Genomic DNA, 25,871 nt, shown 5'->3' on the forward strand with positions numbered 1-25,871 from the left:
CGATGGTGTTTATAGAGTTCAAGGAATCATCAATTAAACATGCTTAAACAATTTCGGCATCTCTCAACGTTCAAATATTTTTTCGCGCTTTTCCAATGCATGCTATTCAAAAGAATTAACCAAACAAAATTCATAAATTGTATGTCTATTTGCGTTCTTTTTTTGTTTCTTTTGTACTCTGTTTTGTTTCGGTTTCGTTTTTTGTCGTTATGCTGTTGCCGCTGCTCTATTATGTTGTTCAAAATCAATTGCTCAGTTGTATTTCCTTAGTTAATTCTAGTTTCTTAACCAATAAATGAACAAATGGTATTTGTATTTTACTCTTTGCATTTAATTACAGTGGCTGTATGTATGTATGTATTGTGGTTTGTTGGCGATTGAAGCTTGGAAAAGGAGGTCTGGTTTAGTTCGAAATTAACTCATAATTATCCCAAAAATACAAAATTTGTTTAGGTCTGCTTGGTATATCATACTTTCTTTGTTGTTTGTTTCGTTCAACTCTTACTAATTTACATTCTTTTGCCTCTGCCTCTGTTTGGTAACAGTCTCTTTAACATTTCTGTGGCTGCTGCTGATGATGCTACTAGTTTTACTGCTTACAATAAGGTTACTATTCTTACTGTTACTGTTACTGTTACGTTGCCGGGGGGAGGCAGCAAAATGATTTTGCTTAGTAAATTGTTGTTGAGTGGTTGCGGTTGCGGTTGCTTTTGTCGGTGTGGATGTTGTGTCCTGGCGAGCGCCTTTAATACTAGCCCGTGCTCCAGTTACAGCTCCTGCCCCACGCTGGGCGCCACATCTTCCTCCTGCTTTTACTCCAGCTCCATTATTGCCCGATCCCGATCCCGATTTGGGGCCATTGAATCAGGACGACGGCAATTGCTTGGCCACTATCACGCCCGGTCGGCACTGCTTCAAGGATGTGGTGATGGTCAGCTGCTGGGCACCACCGCTGCCATTGCTTCCAGTGATTATGGTGCCCGTCGATGTGCCCGCTGGCAAATGACTGCCGCTTCCATGACCGCCCGTTGTTTGCACCTTGAAGATCGCCGTCGGCGTGACCGTGGTACTGCTGCTGCTCGTGGAGACCAAACCGCCGGCATCCTTGGCCGTCTTGGCTGTGATGATCACCTGCTTGTTGCCGCCGCTCTTGAGTTGAAGGAAGGGTCGCAGCTCCGCCAGCGCCGCATGCTGCTTGCCCGTGGTGGTGAGGGCCAGCGGGGCATCCTGCGCCAGACGATGGTGTTGCAGCTGCTGGTGGTGCACTCCAGAAATTTGGTGGTGATGCTGCTGGAGATTCTGCTGCTGGCCAAACTTTTCTTGGCCCCCACTGCCGTCCGCGAATAGGTGATCACCCTCCAGATGCCTGATGGCCTGGACAATGGTCTCCAGATTCTGGCGATGAGGATGCTGATAGTGGGTTGCGGTCTGCATCGACGGCAGATCGTGCTTCTCCGTCTTGACCTTGACAATCTTCTCGTGGATGCGTTCCACCTCCACCTTGGGCGTGGCCTTGATGGCCGCCTGCAGAATTGGCTGAAGCATCGCAGCACTCGACGTGCATCCTTCGGCATAGGCTTTGGCAATTGCGTTCACGTTCACCTCGTTCTCGGACTCTGTGGAGCTGTTCGACGACAGGATGACCTCCTCGTGCACCTGATCCTCGGTTATGATCTCGGCAGCGGCATCGGCCTCCAGTTCCTCAATGCTGGAGCATACGACCACCTGCTGCTGGCCAGTCATTTCATCGATTTCCACATATGAGACAGTGCCGCCAAGTTCCTCCAAATCCTCGCTGCGCACAAAGTTATCGGTGTGCTCGATGACCTCACGTGGAATGTAGGCGCCACTACTACCGCCGGATGCGGCGGCCACAGCAGTTCCGGGCGGTGCGGTTGCCACGCTGTACAGCTGCCGCTTGATCATCTGGAGCTCATCCTCGAGGAGTCGCCGCAGGCTGCGCTCCTTCTCCAACTGTTTCTTCGACTCATGCAGCTCCTTGGCCGCCAGAAGAGTAGCATTGCTCAGTTTGGTGGCCGCCGCTCCGCCGGCTGTCAGCAGAGTCATCGGCTCTGGAGACATCGATCCCAGACCTTCGTCGGAACTGTCGCTAATCGCCTGGATGTTGATCACGTTGTCAGTCAGCTTCCGCTTCTTGATGGCCACCGCCGTGGAATTGCCCCCGCTGGCATTGGAATCATTGTAGTTTCCGCCGGAGTTGGTACCACCACCATCGCCAGAACCTCCGGCCTCGTGCTCGCCCACCTGTCGCTTCAGTTCACTGTTCTGCGTCAGCAGCTGCGTCTTCTGATTCTCCAGCTCCACAATGTATTGGAAGGTCTGTTGCAGGATGGCCGCCTGGAAAGAATAAGGACGAAAGGATTAAATACCATGCTTAAGATGTGCAAGTTTTATGCAAGCAACTGGTTCCATTTTGGCTCAAATCTAAAAACTAACTTGCCTTTTTAATTTCATTTTCCGTTTTTTAATTAAATTAAAATATTTATTATTGTAGCTAAGTTCTTGTTTATGGGCATCACGCAAATATGGTCATTAAGTTGGGCAAGTTATTAACCCTTAAATCAACCCTTCCTTCTTTTCGCTCCACAATAAAAGTCATTCAGTCTTCGACTAGCTCTTGTCGAACGCGGTTGTAAAAATTGAACGCTGCGATCGTTATCTTCTGTTCTCTCTGAGAACATTTTGGTGTACATTAGATATTTTCTGTTTTCTTCTTTAATTGTGATATTCGCAAAGGACTACAATCAAACGTTCAAGTGATGCAATTGGTGATGCTGAAGCATCTGCCGTTGAAAAAATGCGTACTAAAAGGAATAAACCACTAGTGGAGCGCCAGAACGAACGGGGCTCCAAGCAATTTACAAATTATTTTCGTCCACTACAAACTTTAGACGATGATAATGATGATAAACCTATTGAAACGGACACACTTGATGAAATAATAATCAAACCACCTCCTATAACATTAATTAAACAAAATACAAAATTTGTACACGAGCTAATGGCTAAAATTAAAACTGATGATTACTTTATTAAAACCATCTCAATTGGAATTAAAATATTTTTACCAAATATGGACTGTTTCAATGCAGCTTGTAACCAACTCAAGGAACATAACTGTGAGTTCTACACGTACGATACTAGATCAAACAAGCCATACAAAGCCATTTTATCCGGGCTGGATAAACTACCAATTGAAACTGTCAAATCCATGCTACAAAACCTAGGATTACAATGCACCGAAGTCAAAATTGTGGAAAAGAAAACTAAGTCTGATCATGAATTATTACTGTACATTGTTTATTTCGTAAACAAAAGTATCACAGTAAAGGAACTGCGCAAAAACTTTATGTATGTCAACCACACTAAAGTACGCTGGGAGTATAAAGTGAAATTGCAGAATAAAATTACTCAATGCTACAATTGCCAACTATTTGGACATGGATCAAATAATTGTTCAGTTAAAACATCATGTGCCCATTGTGCTGGATCACACCAGACTGCCGTATGTATGGACGTAAATAACAAAAAATGCGCTAACTGTAAAGGCGACCATCCATCGACAGAACTGACATGCCCATGCCGAATTTCTTATCTCAATTTACTTTCCAAACGCTCATCACAACGCATTGGAAGAAATAACTTGGAAGCTCATGGAATGAGGAATTCTAAGCAACACATCGCTCCATCTGCTCTCTTTGGAAATCAACCCCAGATCTCATTGCCTACTCAAACTAAGAGAGTGCAACAACTCAACTTTGGTAGCTATAGTAATGCACTCACCAATATTCATACTTTGCCTAATCCCAAAGCAAATATCACAAATGAAACTAATCTCTTTTCATGTGAAGAGATAAATTCTCTTTTGTCTGAATTAATAACAAGACTTAATGAATGCTCCAATAAGGGAGAGCAATTTCAAGCAATTTCTCAGTTAGCGATTAAGTATGTTTACACAAACAAATAATTTTATTGATAATTTGAATATTATGGCATGGAATGCTCGTGCCGTTAGAAACAAACGTATAGAACTAATCAAGTTCTTAGAAAATAATCACATTCACATAGCACTTATAAATGAAACGTGGCTGACTCATAGTGACCGTTTTAATATACCCGAATACACTATATACAGAAATGACAGGAAGGAAAGTAGGGGAGGCGGCGTTGCCATTGCAGTTAGTAACACATTGATACATGAACAAATACCCTGCATTAAAAGTCATGTTATTGAAAATGTAGGTATACAAATCAACACTGACTCTAATTCCAGTCTAAAAATTTACTCTATTTACTTTGCTGGAAATACTTCAAAATGTATTCCTAGTTCATGTGATTTATCTTGGGACCATAATCATTTAAAAAGTTTGTATAGATCTGATCTCCTTAAGATCTCACAAATAAATGGAAATTTTCTAATTTGCGGGGACTTCAACTCGCGCCACAGAGCATGGAAGTGTACCCGAGCCAATGGTTGGGGCAAAATTCTCAATGAACTTTCAGATCTGGGAAAATTCAGTATTTTGTACCCTACGCAACCCACATATATTCCGCATAACCATAAAGCAAAAGCATCAACATTGGACCTATGCCTCACTAATATCCCTAACCAGCTGGCTAATCCAGCAGTAATGCAAGAGCTTTCCTCTGATCACCTACCAGTGGTTATTAAATACTCTACAAATTTTATGCGCAATGTAAAAACATATCCGATTTTGGGAAGGGCAAATTGGGCGCTTTTTAAGAGAATTATAAATGAAAGGCTGATGGTTGAAGAGGTGGTTGTCAACTGCTCACAGATATCGACTTTGGATATTGATAATTTAATCGGCTCTTTCACTAGAGTAATCAATTATGCCTTTCTTAAAGCAGTCCCTCATAAACCTATACATCACTCCAAGCTTACACTCCCTGTACATATAACTGAATTATTTAAAACAAGAAATATTATCCAAAGACAATGGTTTAGGTCACGTCATCCATTATTAAAATCAAGATGTGATCATTTAAATTACATCATACGAAAAGAGCTTTTCATTTATAATAATGCAAAATGGAACAATAAACTTCAAAAGCTGGATAAATGCAGCAAACCCTTTTGGAATATAACCAAAGCAATTAAAAAAAGAAAACAAATTGTTCCGTGTCTAAGTAAAGCTGATGAAATATACGCTTCTGGAAAAGAAAAAGCGAATATTCTTGCTGATGTCTTTCAACTGAAGCATAATCTGACACATTCATATTCAAACCAAAATACAATTGACCAAGTCAAAATATCTTTACAATCTATAGCTGAAACCCCAAACAACATCGCAGAAATTTGTAGAGTCACTTATCCAGAGGTTTTTTCAATTGTAAAAGCTCTCCATACTAGAAAATCTCCTGGAATTGATGGAATACCTAATATATCCTTGAAAAACCTTCCTACAAGCGCCATTAATCATATTGTTAACATTGCCAATCACTGTCTTCAGGCAGGCTATTTCCCACGGGATTGGAAGATAGCAAAAATAGTTCCAATTCTCAAACCAGGAAAACCTCCTGATAACCCTGAAAGCTACCGACCAATAAGCCTATTAAGCGGTTTGTCCAAGATTCTGGAAAAATTAATTAAATTGAGATTGGTGAAATTTTTGGACATACACAACACACTACCAACGGTACAGTATGGTTTTAGAAATGGTCTAAATACCATACTGCCGACCTTAAAACTAAGAAATTATATTAAAGAAAGTATCCAATCCAAACAATCTGTAGGGCTGGTTACACTTGATATTGAGGCTGCATTTGATACTGTATGGCATGACGGACTGTTGCACAAACTAAAGATGATTGGAACTCCCATATACCTCATTAAAATAGTTCAAAATTTTTTGACACATCGATACTTTAGCGTTAATTTGGACAGTAGTCAATCTGCTAGACGAATTTTAAATGCAGGTGTGCCACAGGGTTCTGTCTTAGGACCTACATTGTTCAATATTTTTACACACGATATTCCACAAGCTACAAACTGTGTACTTTCACTGTTTGCTGACGACGCCGCTGTCTACAGTGCTGGTTTCTCGTACAGCGAGATAAATCAATCCATGCAGAGTTACTTAAATGAATTAGACATATATTACAAAAAATGGAAAATTAAAATTAACCCTAATAAAACGAATGCTATATTTTTTACAAAAAGAAGGAAACCTCGTTATCTTCCTGATAGACAGTTGCGAATACTAGACTCTCCAATACAATGGGTTGACAACATTCGATATTTGGGTATAATTTTTGATAAAAAACTAACATTTAAATACCACATCAACAACACAATTATGAAAGTTAATAAAATTATTTGCACACTGTACCCTCTAATAAATCGTAAATCTAAATTATCAATATCCAATAAGATCATAATTTTTAAAACAATTTTTAATCCAATATTAATGTATGGGTCACCTGTTTGGGGTAGATGTGCTCAAACTCATATCAAAAAACTTCAAATATGCCAAAACAAGCTGTTAAAATTAATAATGAACTTACCTTATTACACAAACACTAAGTACCTACATATAAAAGTAGGTGTACAAAAAGTTCAACAAAAAATACAATATTAACAATCTTTTGTTTCAAGTCTTAGTTTTTTAAGTTAGTTGTAAGTCAATTAAGGTTTTTCTTCTCCCTTGTTTTCCTTAATAAATAATAAATATTGTTATACAAAAAACTAAAAACAGGTCAACTAGACATAATTAATAAATATTTCAGATGAAAGCCTTAGCTAAACACTGTAAATACCTAATTATACCATTAGCTTTAATGAAATGTACATATATATATAAGGGATAAAGCACAAATAAAATAAAAAAAAAAAATAAAAGTCATTGAGAAGAAGACAAATGCATAGAGAATCTGCAATTGCGTGTGGGGAAAGAGGAGAAAATGAAGGAACCACACGAGGGGAGGAGAACGAAGGCGCAGCATAATTGCCGAGAGCAGACTTAATTGCAAGCACACACACACATACATACATATGTACATAAATGGACTGCCTTTTTGCTTTTGCATTTTCCCTTGGCCCTTCGTGTTTGCCTCTTTGCAATGTTTATAGTAAACAGTGTAGTAAAGCTGGGAACAACAAGCCTGCCTTATGAAAAAGGGTTAAGGAACTGGTGTCCTTCAAAATGCGCGCGCTCTTCCAATCACGCTTTGTGCAACACTGGACAGCAAAAAAGCGTGGGAAGTAAAAGTAGTGAGGAAAAAGGAGGTGAAATGGGTATCGAAGATGCGAATCTGGCAAAGGCAGCAATGAAATATGTGTTAAGCCTAGCCGGTTGTCTAAAAGCACAAATGGCTCAAAATTAACTACAATTTGCTAAATATTGACTGTAGTTATTTAGGTAAAATGAATAAATAAAATACATTTTCTCAAAGAGCCATTTCCATTATAATAGCAAAAAATTAGTTTTACAACAAAAATAAAAAGCTTAAGTCCAGCGTTTTTTCATTTTACTTTTTTACAAATGCAATACTCATGGCAAAGGAATGCCTTTGCATTCTTCAGACTTTGATTAAAAAACCATAAATCTCTGCTTTAATGCAGTTCTTTTTTCTTGTTGTTGCTTAAAACTTGTTTCGATTTCGGTTTGTTGTCGGAGGTCACTACTAAAAAGCAATAATAACAACTAAAAGATGGCCAAGCCAAACAACAACAATAACAACAACATTGGTTTGCCGGCATCGCACAGCTGCTCTCGCTCTCTCTCCCTCTGTTGTCGTTCTCTCACCGTATCTGTATGGTGGAGGGGGGTGGGGGGTCTCCCCAGCAATTGCACACCATCTGTGCAGTTGGTGTTGTTGTTGTTACTCCGCTTCAGAGAGACGAGCGACGGAGAGAGCATGTTGTGTACAGTTTTCTCGGGTTTATTATTGTTGTTTCCAGCAGTAGTAGTACCCAAGCGATTTTCAATCTTACACTCCCCATCCCGCCATATCTTTCGATATCTATTTCTATCGCCAGACGGCGGCATTGCAATGTCGTGCGCATATCTTATAAGAAGAAATAAACAGCAGCCAGCGGCAAGAGCGAGAATAAATCACACAGCATATTTAAGTTTTCTAGCTGTGTTTTTTGTTATTGCACACAAAGGTCGTTCATTGACTTGTCTATTGGAAATCGTTGCAGGCATGGGAACTATTGGAAAGATAAGAAGCGGCAGTAGATGTTGACGTTTTGTCTGATAAGCCCTTTTCCTTTAAAATAAACACAAAGCGGTCGTATTGGTCGAGATATGAATGCATTGTATATAACAATTATTTGTTTATAACTACATTTTAGTTATGTCTGGCATTACGGCTTACGGCTTTACAACTACGGCAACTATCCAATAAGCAACTTATCCAAGGGACTCAAAATTAACCACTCCTTAATTTTGCCAACAAAAATTAAAACATGTTTCATTCTTATTTAAGTTTAAAAAATCTATAACTATAATTTAAGTATATTTTTCTTTTCATAAGTTACAAACAAAACACCATTTTATTCTTTGTTCGTTTCTTGATTTTCATCTATTTGCTGAGATGAATCTTGCAAATGCACTTGTTCTTTGATCCGATTGGAATAATCATATGCTCTATATGGTCGTTTTTCCCATTCCCGCGTCATATGGTTCTCTATACCCCTCCCACTCGCTCACAATCGCTTTTACTAGCCGGCAAGTTGAGGCCTTGGCTAATAAGAAAATGTCGTTGCCTTCTCAATTATAGTTGTTTTGCTGGGGAAAAAATAATGCCGGCATGGAAATCCACCACCGTTTATATCAGTGTGTGTAAACAAAAGGCAAAGTCAAAAGCAAAACCACATAAACAAAGCAAAGAAAACAGCGGACCGAAAAAAAGACGATCAAACTGGCGGGTCCAACAAGAATCCAATTCAGAGCGAACACAAGCCAACCAACAAAGCGACAATACACAACAGACGGCCGCTTTTGCGGTGACTGTACTTTTTTCCAACAAGAAGCCAGCAACAGTTCCAATACGAAAAGTTTTTCAATATTCGCCGGCGTCGTCGTCGTCGTCACAAATGTTGCTAGAGAGAGTCGCTCTCTTGCTCTGACTCTCCCACTCTCCTCTTCTTCGACAGTTAGGGGTAATTGTATAATGTTAGAGCAAGACGGCTATGGTCTTCGTTGGGTTTCTGTATTCGTTTCATTTTTGGTCGTTCCGTGAAACGGAAACCAGACGTAGCGAAAAACATGTGGGCCCAAGCTTTTGCATCAGCGGCCTCTCCCACGTGCTCTCTCAAGCTTTCCAGCTATTCCCGGTTGGAAGTTGCGCTCCCTCTCTTTTTTGACAGCTGACTTCTATAAATGGCGCGTCTGTTTCTGGCCCTCTTGTTGTTCTTGTTTTCGACGGCATGTTGTAGTTGTTGTTGTTGCCAGCACACCCTACAACTTGCACTACAATTTCGTTGATTGAATAAAAAGGAAATGCATAAAAATAGCAAATACGCCGCCGGCACGAGAGAGAATTCGTCATCAGCTGAGCTGGCACTCGAAAGCGGCCTACGCATTTGTATTGGTGCATATCTGTGTTTGGGGCGTAGCGGTAAATAAACTAAGAATGAATAAAAATGTATTTCACAATACAACTACTCATTTTAGAGTTTTTTTATTAAAAAAAATTTAAGTAATTAATATGAAAACATCTTTAAAAACCTTTTAAATGATTATATTGGACGAACAGCTATATAATATAAACGGTTTTAAGATTTCAAACCTTATACTTAATTTTGTTGATATACATATGAAAATGTTATGTGGGCGCGATTTCGAAAAAGGAAAGAACGGGGACCACCCAACGAAAACAGCCGGAAAACAACGCCTCTCTGTCCTATTCGGTTTGATTTTTGATGCGAGATTGTGGCACAACCACCAAAAATGCATCGCCGCACCCCCCTTTTCCAACCTCTCCCTCATTTTTGTTATATTTCTTTTTTTGGTGGACTACGTGCGTGCACGCATGTTTCCTAAGCGCGGTGCTTTTCTCTTGGTAAAATGCGGTTAAAACGAAAAACAACCAGGGAAAATCAATTTATTTTTACTACTTTGCTGTGTGGCCCAAATCAAAAACAAACAAAATGGCACAACCGAACGTTGGGATTCTATCTTTTTGAGTCTAAATATTTGTAAGCAATAAAACTAGATACTATTGATAACCGTTTATTTCTCGGAATCGGAAATTCCTACTTCTTCCACAAAACAAATGAAGTTTTATCTTCTGCAAACAGTAAACAAACCCAAAAAAACAAGAAATTGGTCTAGGTTATTTTTATGTGCCCACAGATGTTACATACATAAATATGCCAAAACTTTTAGACTGGTTCGAAACTGAGTTTTGTACCCTTTTCTTTTTAAAAAACGAACTCTTCCCCATTTGCTCCTGATATTATTGTTTATTCCCATTATCTGCCATCTGCCGGTTGATTTTTTGTTTGCTTTCTGTTCAACTGCGTCGCACGTCAGCGAAAAGAAACAATTAACGTAGCGTTCTCGCTTATCTTTCGACTCTTCACCTGCAGATGATGACAGGTGTGTGTGGAGCGCCACGAAATGAGAAGCGAAACAAAGCAAGTCAGCTGACATTAATTTTTGTGCAAATTTTTGGCTGAGCTCTATGGCCACGCCAAATGGAAGATAGCAGAAATCGTGTGTTCGAGTGCACCGAAAAAAAATTCAGTTCAAATATTTGACAAAAATGGAATTTGAAAAATTCAAAAGTAAGCGAAGCTATGAAATCAAGAACTATTCATGCATATAGACTGAATATATTGCTGAATATATTTTAGGGCTCGTTGTAATTTTATCCTATTATTTTTCCTTGATGAACTATTCAACACTATTTCGTATTTATTAGTAACGGCAGCATGCTAAAATTAGCATCCAAATATTTTTGATCATAACGGAACCTGAGACGAATTGCACGAGCCATAAAATCCCCGCTAGAGAATTTTTGTTTTCCTTTGTTGCAAAAAAAGTGTGAGCGTAAAAATAGGCAAAAACAGCTGCGACTTCTACCGGCTTTACTCGAAATTACACACACACACTGGCACTAGAGATACGGTTTATAGAATGAGAGCTATAGCTCACACGCTCACGCACACCCACAATCTCACCCACGGAGATTGGAGGCCTTTCTTCGGTTCGGTCGCACTCGCTCCTACGCCCACTCTCGCGCTCTCGTGCTCTCCCGCTCCCACTCACTCAGCTGCTTTTGCTGGGCGCCAAACATGTGTTCCCACATGTACACGCTACGTCAAAATACGCGTGTGTGTTGGTGTGTGTGGAGTCCCAGAAGAGAATTTTTGGGGTGACAACATCGCGTTTTTTTGCGGTCAAATCAAATGCAACAAAATCGAGGCTATTTTTAAACACCCACATGTATATTCCCCCCCTCATTCAACAAATTTTCAGTGAAAACTGGGGAAATCTGTAGCTGGGAGTATGGGAATAAAAGGAATGCCGTCATCGAAAATGGCAAAATTCGAAAAATAGGTTATACCGAAGAAAGAAGGATGCATGATTCATTTAGGAAAAATATTTATGGTAGATTATAATACCATTAATATTTAATAATGACGCACCACAAATATTAATATTTAAATACGCTTTTGCTAGCTGCCTAAAATAGTTCATACGATACCAACTGAATACAACATACCCTTTTACATATACACATGGATATATGCATATGTATGTATGAGGATCTGTGGGAAAATAAAAAGAAAGATTTCCGTAGAGACTGGGGCGAGGTCATTTGGGAACACTTTCACACACCCACAAGCTGAAAACAGCTGTGTACCAATTGATATGCACAGACACCGAAATCCGTATGGGTTTTAATGTTTGCTAATTTATTAAGCATTTTAAGCAAATTTTTAACGAGTTGCGAGCGGCTGCTCAATTTGCATATGTATGAACAGAAAATAAAAGCATTATTTCCTTTTCACGCTAACCCAATTAAATTCAAACACGTGCGTTGGATGAGCTCACACGGCTATGTGCTTTGTACCCAGTCATATGTATATCCATGTATTTATATGTGCCACAAGTTAATCCAAGGCAAAAGTCATAAAAAACGGCCATTAAAGAAAGCCAAAGTAGCGTGGCAATTGAAAAAGTAACGTCGGTAACGAGCCAAAGCATGCAGTAATAACAACTTTGCTAAAACTATCGGTTATAAAATGCGGAGATTGATGAGCATATTCTTCAGATATTAAGGTTTCTTTGCAGTTACTTTGTATTTAATCTATCAAATTCCAATCTAATAACCGTTGTGTTATTTTTAAAGAATAAGTTATAAGAATTATTGGATTTACATTACAAAATCAAAATTTGCAACACCAATCATCAAGTTTCCTTTCTCACATCAGTGTTATTCACAACACTGATCTCTTATCTGAGCTTTAATACCATACCGCACCCACTGAAACGATGGCTATGCAACTTTAGAGACTTCGTCATCATTCAGCAATGTAAATTTAATTATATATTTTCACTGGCAGCGCCAGCTTGCTGTTGTTGCTATTTGGGTTAATTAAAACAGCTGTCTTGGGTAAACAACACAGCACGAGCCCGTTGATAAAAATAAATACAATGCCGCAGGCGTCGTCGTTCGCTTGCCGCGTTTACTTTATTTTATAGACGTGAAATTCGATCAGCTGATTTGTGTGTGAGGGTCAGCTGCCTCTTGTTGTATTATTTACGTACATACACACATATATATCTTGAAATTTAACAACACTTTTCTCGCCCTTTCTCTTTCTCCGGCTAACTTAATTCAAAACTCTTTCAACACACTTTCAGTCATTTTCGCGTGCTTGTGTGTCTAGCCTTTTTTTATGTTAATTAAATGCTTTCATTGACCATGAGCTTTGTTTAGCCGGTAGCAACAAACAAAAAAGAAAAACTATGAACCTCGTGGCATGTCGTGGCTTTACCCCATTGGCATTCTTTGGGTTAAGCGTTTTATTGACCTTTGGTGGAATTCAAATTCGTCTCTTTGTTAATGGTGCGTGAGTTTTGCTTCGAGTGCAAGTGATAATAGTTCACATACAAAAAAAGTCGAATATTTCGTTTGAATGCGTCTATCGTTTAATCTTAAAAATCTATCGATCAATGTCTTCCCTTACTAGATTGTATTATCATGCACTCTGAACATACGAATAATAAATAATATCGATTTTTTTGCTAAGCTATATTTCTTTGTGACCAGAGCTTGCGACGCAATTGGGAAAGCTGAGCTCTTGGGAACCGAGCTTTTCTGCCGGTCAGCGCGGCTCTAACCTTGTTTTCTCGCTGTTTTTGTTGCTTTTGCTTGACCAGCTGAGTCGCGCTTACACGTGATTGCACTTGTGTGCGTGAAATTGCGCAGCAAAAATGCCGGTTGGCTTTTGTTTTTGTTTGGCTTTGTTGTTGTGTCTCGTACTCAGATTTTTGTAATATTTATTATTTTGCGATTTCTACAGATATTTATCGCGATTTCACAGCTGTTTGCTGACTCATTCGAGTATGGAAATTAAACATTTTATTTCAAAATAAATTAAGCTCTACAGTGAATGAATATGATCGTAAACCCAAAATATGAAAACTTTATACTTCGAAAATTTCTATGTACACGATCTTTTGCATTCGCATCGCGTAGATACAAACCTATTGTTAAATCGCTCTAAATGACGAGCAATAATTCAATACAAACGGAACTTACATAGACATACACTGACCGAAAAGCGGTCGACATTGTAATGACGACCGTCTGCGATCTTGGCTCGGTCATTGATGAAAAAACACCGTTACGATGCAACAAAGTCATTAAATCCGGCGAGACTACATTCCATATAATCAACAGAAAAAAAAATCGCCAGACGGAGTGGGAAAGAGCGAGATGGAGACAGACCAACGACCGACCGACATTTTTGCAACTCACACACACCATCTACTATCGCCTATCTCCATCTCGCTCTGTCTGCCCACAAAGTAATTGATCCATTGCACTTATGCTTTTTTGCTTAAGCTTTTGGCTAGGCTGTTGCTTTTGTCACTGCTTTCTCTTTGGCGATGCATTCTTCTGAGAAAGTCTCGAGTGCCGCTATCGATAACTTATCGTCCTGACTACCGATTAGATTAATCCTAATTTGTAATCGGTTCATCTTTATAGTGCATTTTTTTAATGCACATTAAATATTAACAAACGCTCCCAATGCGATAACTCTGTTTAGTTACATTCGTCACTAATCAGGATCTATTTTCCTTTCCATCGCCTAGGGTAATTTGGCAAAAGCGCGGTTTTTAATTAAATTTACCCACTGAAGCTTAAAAATAATTCGAATTACAAACAGCGTGGCTTCATTAATTGCATTTTGTGGCTGCTGCTACATGCGAGTACTTTACACCTGATTTTCCTTATGCATTTGTGCGTGGCGTAGTAGTGCAAGCATTTTTACTACGAAATGCAATTGAAAGTACAGGCTACACACAGTGCGCTATATAAATGGGGTTATATAACTCGTTATATAGCACATATGTGCTCCATCTACATATGTACTTGCTGTTCAGCAAACTGGGTGTTGGCGTGGCCCAGAAGTTGTCGTCGCATCAAAATCTCTAGCTGCAATCCCGCTTTTTGCCTCCATCTGCAAAAGGTTGCGAGATGCCAATGGCCTAGTGCACTGCAACAGCGCACCACCCGACGACCTCCACCCACCGCCCCCGGTGCCACGCCCCTGAGTCCAGAAAATACAAGGGCCATCAGGGCCCAGAAGAAAAACGGATTTTGCCGGGCCAACAGTGCCAGTGCGCAGCTGCCAAGTTGAAGTCCATTTTCATATGAAAGGGGGTTACTTTTGGGTGGTTCTACCACCCACCGTTCCATTCGGAGTCGTCATCGGCTGTGAAACAGCTGCCTACCAGGCGCCAGACAGACGCCAACAACTCTGGAAATGAAATGGCAATGAAACACTCTTGGGAATCATAAACCTCCCGGAAAAATGTACCCACCCCCACAATCCTCCAACACACACACACACATGCAAAACTTTCCACAGCTGAGCGAGTGGTGTGGGCTCCCATCAGCAGAAGGCGAACAAAATGTTGGCGCCATCGTCCTATCCCATCTTCCTATCCTTTATCCCCACCGTTCGTTCCCATACTATCATCGGCAACCTTAGAGTTCCCCAACTTTTTTCGGGGGTAACTTTTGCGTTTGGCGCGCGTTTTTCTTTTTTTCCACTGGAAAAGGAATCGATATTGTATTGTATATAGAAAATTTTACAGTTTTCTCTCTGCTCGCTGTCTGGGCAAGGTGTGTACTGTGTACAGTGAACACCCCCACCCACCGTAATGTAGGTTAGTTCAGCTGGGGCGCGCCTAAATCTTCACACGCCGCGAAATGTTGAAAGTGCTGTTCAAGTCAAATTTTAGAACGTTTTAAATTTGAGACGTGCAAGTTCCACAATACAGAAGCTTAATTCCACATTAATTTCACAAAAGGAAATCGAAACCAAGGACTCTATTTAAGTAAACATAGGACATCATACAATTATATTATTATTATTTTATTGTTCAACACCGGGCACAGTTGTATTAAATTTAGAGAAAATCTAATTTGGGTAAGTAAACTGTGCTTTTCTCTGTGTATTTCGAATAGTCACAAAAACAACAATGGGGGCAACTGTACGCAATTGCACATTTGCACTTCAGCGCCACCTAGCGAGCAAGTTCATTGACCTGCCAAATAGTGGGCGAGAAGAGTGCGAAGTGGCGAGTGCAAAAGAGAGGAGAGCGCGAGTAAATCACAGACTTGCACACACATTTCCATTCCTCAGCCTGCTTTATGCCACCCACCTTAGGGCGTGGCTGTATACATATATATATATATATATTTATATGTATGTGCATTGGTGTTTGTATATGTCTCTGACGTGCACCGTTATGTGCGTGTGCCTAACTGTGAATGGTTTCAGTCGTCGCAGCTTTCTGTCAGCCAACCTCGGCCTGCATTGCAATTTCATTTCGCACTTTTGTCAATCGCATATGCACCCTGCATGTGTGTTGAAGCAATGATGTACATAAGTATGTGGGCATGTTGTGTGCGTAAGGTCTGTTTTTATTATGTTTCAGGTGCCCTAGTCTTTCTTAGTAACTTATCTACTTTCTAAGTGTGTTCAATTTGTGCCATCTATTAAAAGCAAAACTATTACTAGCATACAAAATATTAGCAATAAAGAACAGATAATAAACTGTAATATTACCAATACAATAGACAACCGTCTTCTAACACCCTTTTGAATTCTTATATTTTTTAAATATTTTCTAAATTTTGATTTTAAGAAATGCAAGCATTTTAAGAACCAGCTTTGGTAGATTATATTTTTAATAGAATTGAACATGTTATATAGCCGGCACTTAGCCGACAATATAAGGGCTTAACCGTTTATAAAGCGGGTGTAAACTTGGTCAAGCTGTCGGAGGTTCCTCCTTCGTTACGTGCTCTCTCCCACTCTCTCTCTCGAAAGAGCTAGTCCTTAGCCCCATCTCTTTTACTGGGCATAGGCTCTTCTCTTTCACACGTATTTACTACAATGTTTACTATGTGTGACAGGCGTTGTGGTACCGTTTGTAATCGTCGACGTTGACGAAGTGCATAGAACAAAAATCCATAAACTACTTGCACTAGTCCTACCCCTTTCCCTACTTTCTCCTTGTCTCTTCCTTTCTCGCTGCTTCCCTGTCTACGCCCATTATGTCATTCATCAGGCTACGTCTCTTTTGTTGTTGTTTATGCCCTTTCGTTTTTTGCATGTGGTAGTATTTTTAATATTTACGCGCTTTTCATCCTGTTTGCATTTCTCTCTTTTTGCTGTCGTTTCGTTCCACGCTTGTTTATGCGGAGTCTTGTTGCATCGCCTTTCTTTTTTGGGCCAAATACTGATTTATGGGGCTTGGCAGTTTCAGTTGACACTTTTCAATTTGCAATAAATAAGCACGCTATAACGAAATCCTCAAAACACGGAAACTACTCAAACGGCACATAAAGTAGTGCTGGATAGTGGTCAAAAATAGCGGTGTTGTATAGGTGCTTTGACTGGTAATTTCGAATCAGAGTAGGAAAGAGAATAAAAATTTGAGCTGGAAGTCCTTGGAAAAAAAATCTGCAAGTACTTATAAAGTCTTCTACGCAAAATGCTCTTAGGATTGGCTAATATCATCCCTCGCTTACAAGGCCGTTCGTTCCACCGGCCTTTTACGAAACACGCGTCACAACAAATCGATGTCGTCTCAAGGTGAAAATCCCATAAATATGAGAACATGTGTATGCCAACATAAGAAAAAGAAAAGCTGAGCAAAATATATATGCGGCGGCGTAAAAAGAAAAAGCGAAACGCCTCCAACGACAAACAATCGAGACGACGACGCCAACACGGTTGCCCTGACGACTAAATGTCGAAAAGGGACCTTCAAAGCTTTAGTCCCCACTTTTAACGCCCCCTCCATAAACCCATTTCCATCTCCATTCACGTTTTATGCCATAGCTGGAAGCTTTCAGCAAGTGGCGTGTATGTTTGCTTTCCGTATGCGCCTTTTTTTCGCCAGGAGACGTCGGCAATTTGTCAACATGTGTTTGTGGACGGCCCTGTAATTGAGGTCCAGTCCAAAACGATTCGGGTTGGGGCTCTGGTTAAACGTAATTGGAGTTGCGTGCCACGGCTTAAGCGTAGAAACCAGAAAAAACTAGAAGGCACAGGACAGGTGGGTTGGAGGAAGGAGGCCGCTGCATCTCTGCCCAAAAATGGTGTTGATGTCGAGATGATGCTGATTGGCTTTTGCTTGCCGAGCAATCCAGAAAACACGTCAACCAATCGAGAACTGACCATGGGCAATAATTTTCACCATTTAACCCTGCGGACACTTGCAATGATATCATTTAAATGGAATGGGGCTAATCGTGACTAATAACCAATTCTATATAGTTTTAAAATGAGAAAAAATACCTACTTTGTTCAATTAAAATCATTAGTTATAGGGTTTAGTAAGAAAACATTGATAAACTCGCTACTTTGCCAGCTGAGTATACAATAAATTGTTTTAACATCCGGTTTACTATTTAAGGGAACTATCGTTGCTTCCAGACGACTCTCGAACTTCTATCTATGCGAATTTAGTCTTTAGAAAAAATGTATATTACGAAACCGGAGCCCAATGCTTGTCAAACTGGAATGGATAGTAACTTACCTTGCTCAACTTCTCGCCTTCGTGTCTCGGGAGCAGGGATCGCAGACTCTGGAATCCGGCATTGATGCTCTGCATGCGTCTGCGCTCGTTGCTGTTGGCGATTTCCCGGCGCATTCGCTTCTCGCTGTCCACAAGGGGCTTTCCCGAACCGTCTCCATCGCTCAAGGCCCCGCTGCCGCCTCCTCCTCCCCCCTTGGAGGTATTCGTACCGCTCATGCTCGACTGGCGGCGCTGAGAACCCTGATGAGCCGACTCGCTGGCGTACTCGATGTGATAGTTCTCACCCCCTGAATCCTCTAGTTGCAATCTGGAAAATGATAAAATGGGTTAACAGTGAGTCATCATGTGGTGGCTGGTTAACGAATAAAGAATGCTTAAATATTGATGGAGACTCATATCCTCCTCAGAGAAATGATAAATTCAAACATATTTATTTTCTGGAGTATTTGAAATTGCTGGATCTTATGGTTAACTAGCTGGGTAAATCAAAGAAATATCTAGTTTTGGTAGAATGCATTTATACCCTACTTGCTTCTAGAAGACAGTCAGGCGTAGGGACCATTTATAATACATTACATTTGTACTCCATTCTTTAAGGTATTATCTACGGTTATATTTATGGCTCAACATTAAAACTAGCCGTGCATAAAACCAATTAATTTTTACATTATACAATCCACACACAACACTCACGCAAAGTCACGTTGCCGCTCACCAAAGCGCTGAAAAATTCATTCATTCATAAATTTACAATTCCATTCAATTCAATTTTAGTTTTAACCGCCAACGCTGCACAACAATCACAGCTACAAAGAGCCCACAAATACACTCACACAGTCACTAGTCTGTTGTTGTCACGTTAGCATCATGGCGAGAGGAAAAAGTTGGAGTTACTATGCTTCATTAACACCCTAACTTCTTAAACAAAATGCATGTCTATGCTCAAACTGACGGACATTTTTCAGTTAGTACATGGTAACCTTAACTTCAACTTCAAGGAATATACTTTTAGATTCTTGTAAATTTTGTTGAAACGATGCACCACAAAGACTTTATTGTAGGGTATCGACTACTGCACCACCCATGTAACAGAGCGAGAGGGAGGCAGCTAGAGAAAGAGAGCGCTGGCACAGCTGTCAATAGTATGGGCATTCCACTTTTTGTTATTGTTGCCACCATCGCCGCCGCCGGTCGTCGTGATTGTTGTTTTCTGCTTTCTGTTTTGTCGGTTCGATTTGGTTCGCTTCGGTTTGCTTTGGACCTCCGTTTCGTGTTATTTCGCAGCTCTTCTTCTTGCTCTTTTCCTTAACGCTATGCTGCAGCATATAGCATAGTTATGGTCCCAAAGACGCGAGATCCCAAGAATGCCGAACCGGTTTTACCCTACGAAAAAGAGCAAACACGTTTTCCACAGGCCAACAGAGTTTGGCTGCTCGTGCTGCTGCAGGCTAATGAAAACAATTTTCACAATGGCATGCTCACCGAGAAAGAACAACAAAAACACAGGTACACGGAGCGGGGGCGCGGGGTGGTATGTAAAAGTTGCAACACCACATTCCACGGGGAAGCAACAGAACAACAACCAACGCTCATCCAAGACGATGCTAGAAAATACAGTCCCACCTCTCTAACTTGAACCTTTCCAGGGATTATTCTGAAAACCATAGAACCCTTTATATTTTTGGAAAACCGGGATTGAATGCCTATGGTTTATTATAAACCATGATTGATATAGAAAAACTCCATGACTATTATGAATATATTAGATCAAATAAAATCAATGGTATATCTATATGATCATGTTCAATCTATATGATATAAGATATATCCCTAGTTTTAAACTAAATCATATCCTACTGTTGTTTTAATGCTTTTGAAAACCGGATGGCAAGAAGCGTTAGTTATTGAAGCCTGACTGTATTAGAGACATGGTCTCGCTGGCTGGGTTTATTTTTAGCAACAGCATCTCCAAAGGTCGTTCTTCTATGGCAGCATTTCTGCGGCAAGTGCGCCAAAGAGACGGCTTGGGGGAAATCGAAGGAAGGGGGGCGGTGGATGCCTCCAAAGTTGGTCAACGGCAGCAGCAGCAGCAGGCGGATGTGGATATTGTGGCAGCTAGAAAAGCAGAGATGCAGAAAGGCTCCAAAGACTGCGATGCTGCCGCTGTTGCTGCTGCAAAAGGCCAAAGGAATGTGGTTCGGATCTCGGATCTGCGCACTTGGCTGCTGTTGGCCATCTCGTTTGTGTTTGTTTGCACAACAAAGGCCGAAAAACGCTGAATGAAAACCGCGCGGGGAATGTTGTTGCATGCTGCATGTGGTGGCAGGCACAACATCTGTTGTTGTTTTTGATGCTACATACATATTTTGGGCATTTTATGAGGGCGTTACTGATTATTGCAACAATGCACATAAACGGCGGAACAAATTCGATAAATAATGGAAAGTTCTAAGCTGTTTTTACAAAAACTTTCCTTTTCATGTGCAGTTTTGTCTTTAAAGAAGTTAATACATGGCTTAAATGATTAAACTAGTGGGAAATTTCAGTAATAAACTTGAATATTTATAATTCAGTGATTTCTTAGCAATACAATTCAGTAAGGAAATATTTACTAGATAAATCTAGAACCTGCGGTTTCCAATGTGCTCTTGAATCGAATCTTTCTTGCAACATGCCCCACTTGAGGCGTTGCAACAGCTGTTTGGATCCGAATGGCTGCTTTTATTAAAGATGCAATTGGGGATAATGTTGCCGTTTCAACTGCAATCACGCATTTTCGAGGTGCAAACAAATGGGTAAATATAAAAATAATAACAACATATGATAGTGGACAGCTGACGGCGCTGCAGCAGCGCTGCTTTTAGCCAGGGTTCAATGTAGTTCATTGGCCACTTTTCGCCAGCAAGTACATAGAGAGAAAAGCACAGAGATACGAACGATAAACAGACAGAGAGACAAAAGCCGAAGTCACGAGTGCTGGCTGCCACCTAGCCACTCACCACCACCCACTCCTGCCCCCTGCTAGCCCGACCCACCGCCTCTTCAGCTGCTGTTGTTGCACTTTGCACATAAATTGTACATACGTTTATTGGGTCACTGCTTACGTCATCATTTCACTGGAATTTCGTCGTATTGCTGCAGTTGCAGCAGGTGAAGATAACGGATGTAGGCAGGAAAATTGGGATGCAGAAGGAAAAGCATGGAGCCCGAGGAGCATTCGGAAAAAAGGGAAATCCCCTATTATTACCAGGGATATTTTATTTATAATGACATTTACACGATATCTTTAAGTCAAGGATACCTAAAGAAAGAGATACAGAAGTGCAAACAAAAATCGAGTAGATATAACGAGAAGGATCTGGACAAACAGCTAAAAACTTTGGATTGAAATTAAACGTTTTAGCGTTAACAAAAGAATGAAATTGTATCCTTTCTTATTACTCTTCAGATTGTATTGTATTTTAAGGCTGATGGATGATTTTTAAAGATAAAGATAATTCAAGTTTATAACTTTTACGAAAGCCTTGAATCCTTATGGTTACCGAGATAAAAAAAAACTAGTCACGTCCGTCGTATTTAAAAATAGCAAGGGGAAATCCCGCTTTCGACCTTATTGTTGGTGAAAATCGGGCCAGCCTTACGAAACTGACTGTGAATGCGAGGCAAAAATGAAATGCAACGCAATAAGGTTCGCGCCGCTTGCGTAATTTGTGCAACAATGTACAGGCGCATAAACTAATGAACAAATAGAATTCGCATTTCCCCATTTCCCCCCGCCAGCTACTCTTTTTCCACAGTTGCGTCTGCCAGTTGGCGCCGCATTTCCCATAAAAATATAAACAAATGAACGCAAAAAAACAAATATAAGTGTATATATAAAGTGGCCAAATACGGAAAATCACAAAGCTTAATGCCGAAAAGAAATTCTACACCAGCTGTTTGTTTTCTAATGAAATCTAGAGAAATGCTGATATTATAGCCAAGTGTATTTACACTTGGGCGGTAATTTAAGAGGTCTGAGAAAATTGATATAAATATGGTGAAGTGGAGATTTTTTAAAGCTTCTGTTATTTTAAGGTCTAGTATATATACGTTTTGTATATATGATCATCTTACTGCAACCATATATGATAACGGTTTTTCGTAAACTATGGTGTAATAGTAGTTTTTTCGCACTCCTTAGCCTTCCTCTCTTCGCCATGCCCCAAAAACTGTTGTACACAAAAATCATGTGTTTTTCATAAACAAGCCGTAGCGCTCTGTCTCCCTTGCACACACCCTAGTTCGCTCTCTCTTTTGCTCGCAGGTTGCCAATAAATGCCGCATGGGAAAAAGCAAAAAAAAAAAAATAGGCGCTGTGGAAACGAAACGAAAACAAGCGAAACGTTTTGGCATACGGAACGAAACACAGAGCCATCGCCCAAAAATTTGCGCAGCAGATTTAAAGCCATGTGTTGGTATTAGTTTTCATTTCATTTCGTTTTTTTCGCAAATTTGCAGTGGGTTTACGGCCTTAGCTTTTGTGTATATGTTTTTTCAATGAAACGTGTGTGGTAGTAAAAAATGTGTGTGTGGCGGCATCTGTACTTTTGCGCGCTCTTTCTCTCTCCCACTGTCGCGCTCAACAAGCTTTTGGCTTTGAGTGCAACTCAACTGGGGCTCTCTTTCTCTCCCGCTGCTTATGTACTTGGATCAACTGGGGAGCGGCTCTTATAAAACTGCAGTGAGAGCGAGACGGAAAAAGAAAGAGTTGAGGACGCTCCGTTTCACTCTCGCACTTTCTGCTCCTCTTTTCCAGTCGAGTGGGGTAAAAACGGAAATGACGCCACACAAACAGAACCGCGCCAACAACAATAGCAGCCACAACACATGCTTTCGTAGTATTCGCAAATGTGCAACGGATGGAATTGAGAGAGAGAGAGAAAGATAGAGGTGGAGACTTTTAGCCAAGGCACGCTCTTTTATTTTAGCACCAACAACAAACAGACAGCAGCTGCTAAAACGCAGTTGTTATACCGTCCACACTGGTGGCAAAAATAACCGTGCCACCTTCGAAGTTTTAACAGTTATCTATGGTTGCAATTGCTTGGTTTAAATAGATATGTAGCCTTGGTGTTTTATGAACAGCTTTTTAGTTTCTCATAATATATAATCGCATTTTAATTACTTCTACTGTTTTAACTTAATGTATGTATTTGAACATTTCCTATACATGCGTTTACGAAATGCTTGTATTTTTCTGCCAACTATTTAGCAATACTTAGTAAATCCATAAAACACAGACAGTAGCACGAGTTTTAATGCAGCAGCAAAAACATGTGGCATTTTGCCGAGTTTAATATATTTATTTACCCGGTATATACGCAAGCTGAAATAAAAGTCTTGAAAAGCCAGCTGAAACGGATTAGTATAAGTGTGCAATCACATACATATGTATGGTATATATTTCCGATTCTCTTCGGCGTTGTGCAAAAACATATGCTCGTGCGATAAGAAAAGGCGCCGCTTATGACGTGTGAAAAGCGAAAAGCGCTACCATATGATTCTGATAAGCCGGCAAAGGAAAAAAGAAACTTTCGCTGCGAAAACATGGGACATATTTTCGAAAGGAAAACGATCGAAAGAAAAGTAAGAGGGAAAATAAGAATTTAAAATTATACATTTCTGAGTCAACTAAGTCGGTACACTCATTTCTTTGGGCACACAGAAAGAAAAACAGGGCCATTCCTTTCAATTGAAAGGAATATTAGAGAAACGTATCTAAATACATTTTGAAAATGGTCAAAAAATAAACTCGTATTGTGTCATTTGTTTCAAATCGTTAGTTAAATTCAGCGAACGGATCTTTAAATTAGATCCATTTTGCTTGCGGTGTAAAGAGAGATAAGCAAAGAGAGCGAAGGGAAAAGGAGAAGCATGTAAATAAAGCCGAAGCAAAATCATCTGATGATACGAATTTACCGGTACAGCTGATTTCATTTCAACTATGAACGCGAAAGAAGAAATAGAAATGTTGATTAGGCAACGCACGATAAGCGAGGAGGCGAGAAAGAGAGAGGGAGTGCGGGTGCGCAGCTGTTTTCTACCTCCGTTAATTTGAACATATGAGCTAGAGCAAGAGCAGCAGAATAGGAAGAGAGGAGCGGAGAGCGAAACGCGATCGACAAACACAGAAAATAGAAAAAGCAGCTGTAACAAATTAGAGCAAATATTTTAGGAAAAATCAAATAGGTAAAAATAAAAACAAAATTATTTCAAGAGGATCGCTTAAAATCTTTTATAACAATTATGTATCATACATATGTATCAAAACACTTCTACAGTTAAAAGAAATGAAAACTCATCGTTTCTAACAGCTGTACCCTTGACTCATGTTTGTGCCATCACTGTTGCCCGTCTGCCGACACTGCTGACAAATTGACAAAACAGCCGTTTTACAATATGGACGACGAAAGGCAGAGCGTAAAAACAGCAACAACAACACAAGCGCGGGACGAGAGCGGCGGAAAAAAAGAGAGGATGTTGAGAAGGGGGCACAGAGAGACGAACGACGAGACAAAAAAGAAGCACATTTATTCCAGCAACAAGAAAACGGCATGGAAATGGAATGGAATGCGACACACGCTAGCTTGCGTGTGTGTGTGTGCGAGAGAAGTGCCTTAATGGTGGTGGTGTTTTTGTGCCGTATTTGTTTTGTCGGCAAAACGGCGGCAAAAAGCAAACGAGAGAATTAGACAGAGAGAGAGTGAGTGATACGGTGAGGGAGAAAAGGGAGCGCACTAGCAAAGTAGTAAAAATAATCAATAATTTGCGTGATAAAAATGCAAGCCAAGCTGTTGACTAGCGTTGTTTTTATTTGAAACAAACGAGATTTCGATTAAGACGCAAACTTACTGCAATTCCTCATCCAATTCCTCGGCGCTGTTGTATTCGGCGTGCTCTAGAATAACTTCCTCCGTTTTGATGGCAACCGGTACGGCGGACATGTTTAATCGTGTTTGTGTATTTGCTTACTATCGTGGCCAAAATGTCTGTGCCACGTGGTTTTTGTTGTTGCGCTGCTACTGCTGCTGCTTGACGGCTACATAAACATTTGCAATTTATTTATAGCCTTTTAACTTTATTGTATTTCGAACACACACATGTGTCAGCTGGTCTCAGCTGCTTTTTGTATTTAGCGGCAAATTGTTTGCCCGTCTCACTCACACTCGCACACACTAGCACTGCACACACACAAGAGAGAGAGAGAGATGGGGATGGAGAGCGACTCTTAGCGCGTCCAAAAGTTCTTCAATTCACTATTCTGCACTCTATGACTTTAGCGCTCTTAGTGAGCATGAGATTTGTGTATTCAAATTCGCAGCTGTTTTTTGTTTTAATTTGCCACCGCACTGGCACCAACACACGCGCGCTGATAGATTTCTGTAGACGGCGAATTGGCTGCACTGTACGATTTTTCCGATCGGAAGATGCTATATCCGTCCGGTCCGTTACGTGCGTTCAATTCGGCTATAAACTGCAGAGTGACCGTGGGCTTGCAAGGAAAAAACGCACATAGGGAAATCGTTGATAGCACTATCG

At 40.4% G+C, this 25,871-nt stretch overlaps 1 protein-coding gene across 1 annotated transcript; it reads right to left on the reverse strand.

Annotated features, from left to right (window-relative positions):
• Nucleotides 1-763: 763 nt before the first annotated feature.
• On the reverse strand, nt 764-25,808 carry LOC6613675. Its single transcript, XM_032721559.1, has 3 exons — nt 25,185-25,808; nt 18,291-18,597; nt 764-2,358 (listed from the first exon to the last, which is right to left on the reverse strand). Exons 1-3 carry the CDS (start codon nt 25,274-25,276, stop codon nt 865-867), a joined length of 1,893 nt encoding a protein of 630 aa, XP_032577450.1. The 5' UTR covers nt 25,277-25,808; the 3' UTR covers nt 764-864.
• Between the last annotated feature and the right edge of the window lie 63 nt (nt 25,809-25,871).

This window comes from Drosophila sechellia, chromosome 2L, assembly GCF_004382195.2.
Source record: "Drosophila sechellia strain sech25 chromosome 2L, ASM438219v1, whole genome shotgun sequence".
Classification (NCBI taxonomy): Eukaryota; Metazoa; Arthropoda; class Insecta; order Diptera; family Drosophilidae; genus Drosophila; species Drosophila sechellia.

What these genes read in the sequence shown, in the direction of transcription:
- LOC6613675 (XM_032721559.1), bottom strand. Translation starts at nt 25,276, where the DNA reads ATGTCCGCCGTACCGGTTGCCATCAAAACGGAGGAAGTTATTCTAGAG. An exon ending in GAATTGGATGAGGAATTGCA is followed by an intron (nt 18,598 to 25,184) that starts GTAAGTTTGCGT and finishes ATCATTTTCCAG; the next exon opens with ATTGCAACTAGAGGATTCAG. An exon ending in AAGGCGAGAAGTTGAGCAAG is followed by an intron (nt 2,359 to 18,290) that starts GTAAGTTACTAT and finishes TATTCTTTCCAG; the next exon opens with GCGGCCATCCTGCAACAGAC.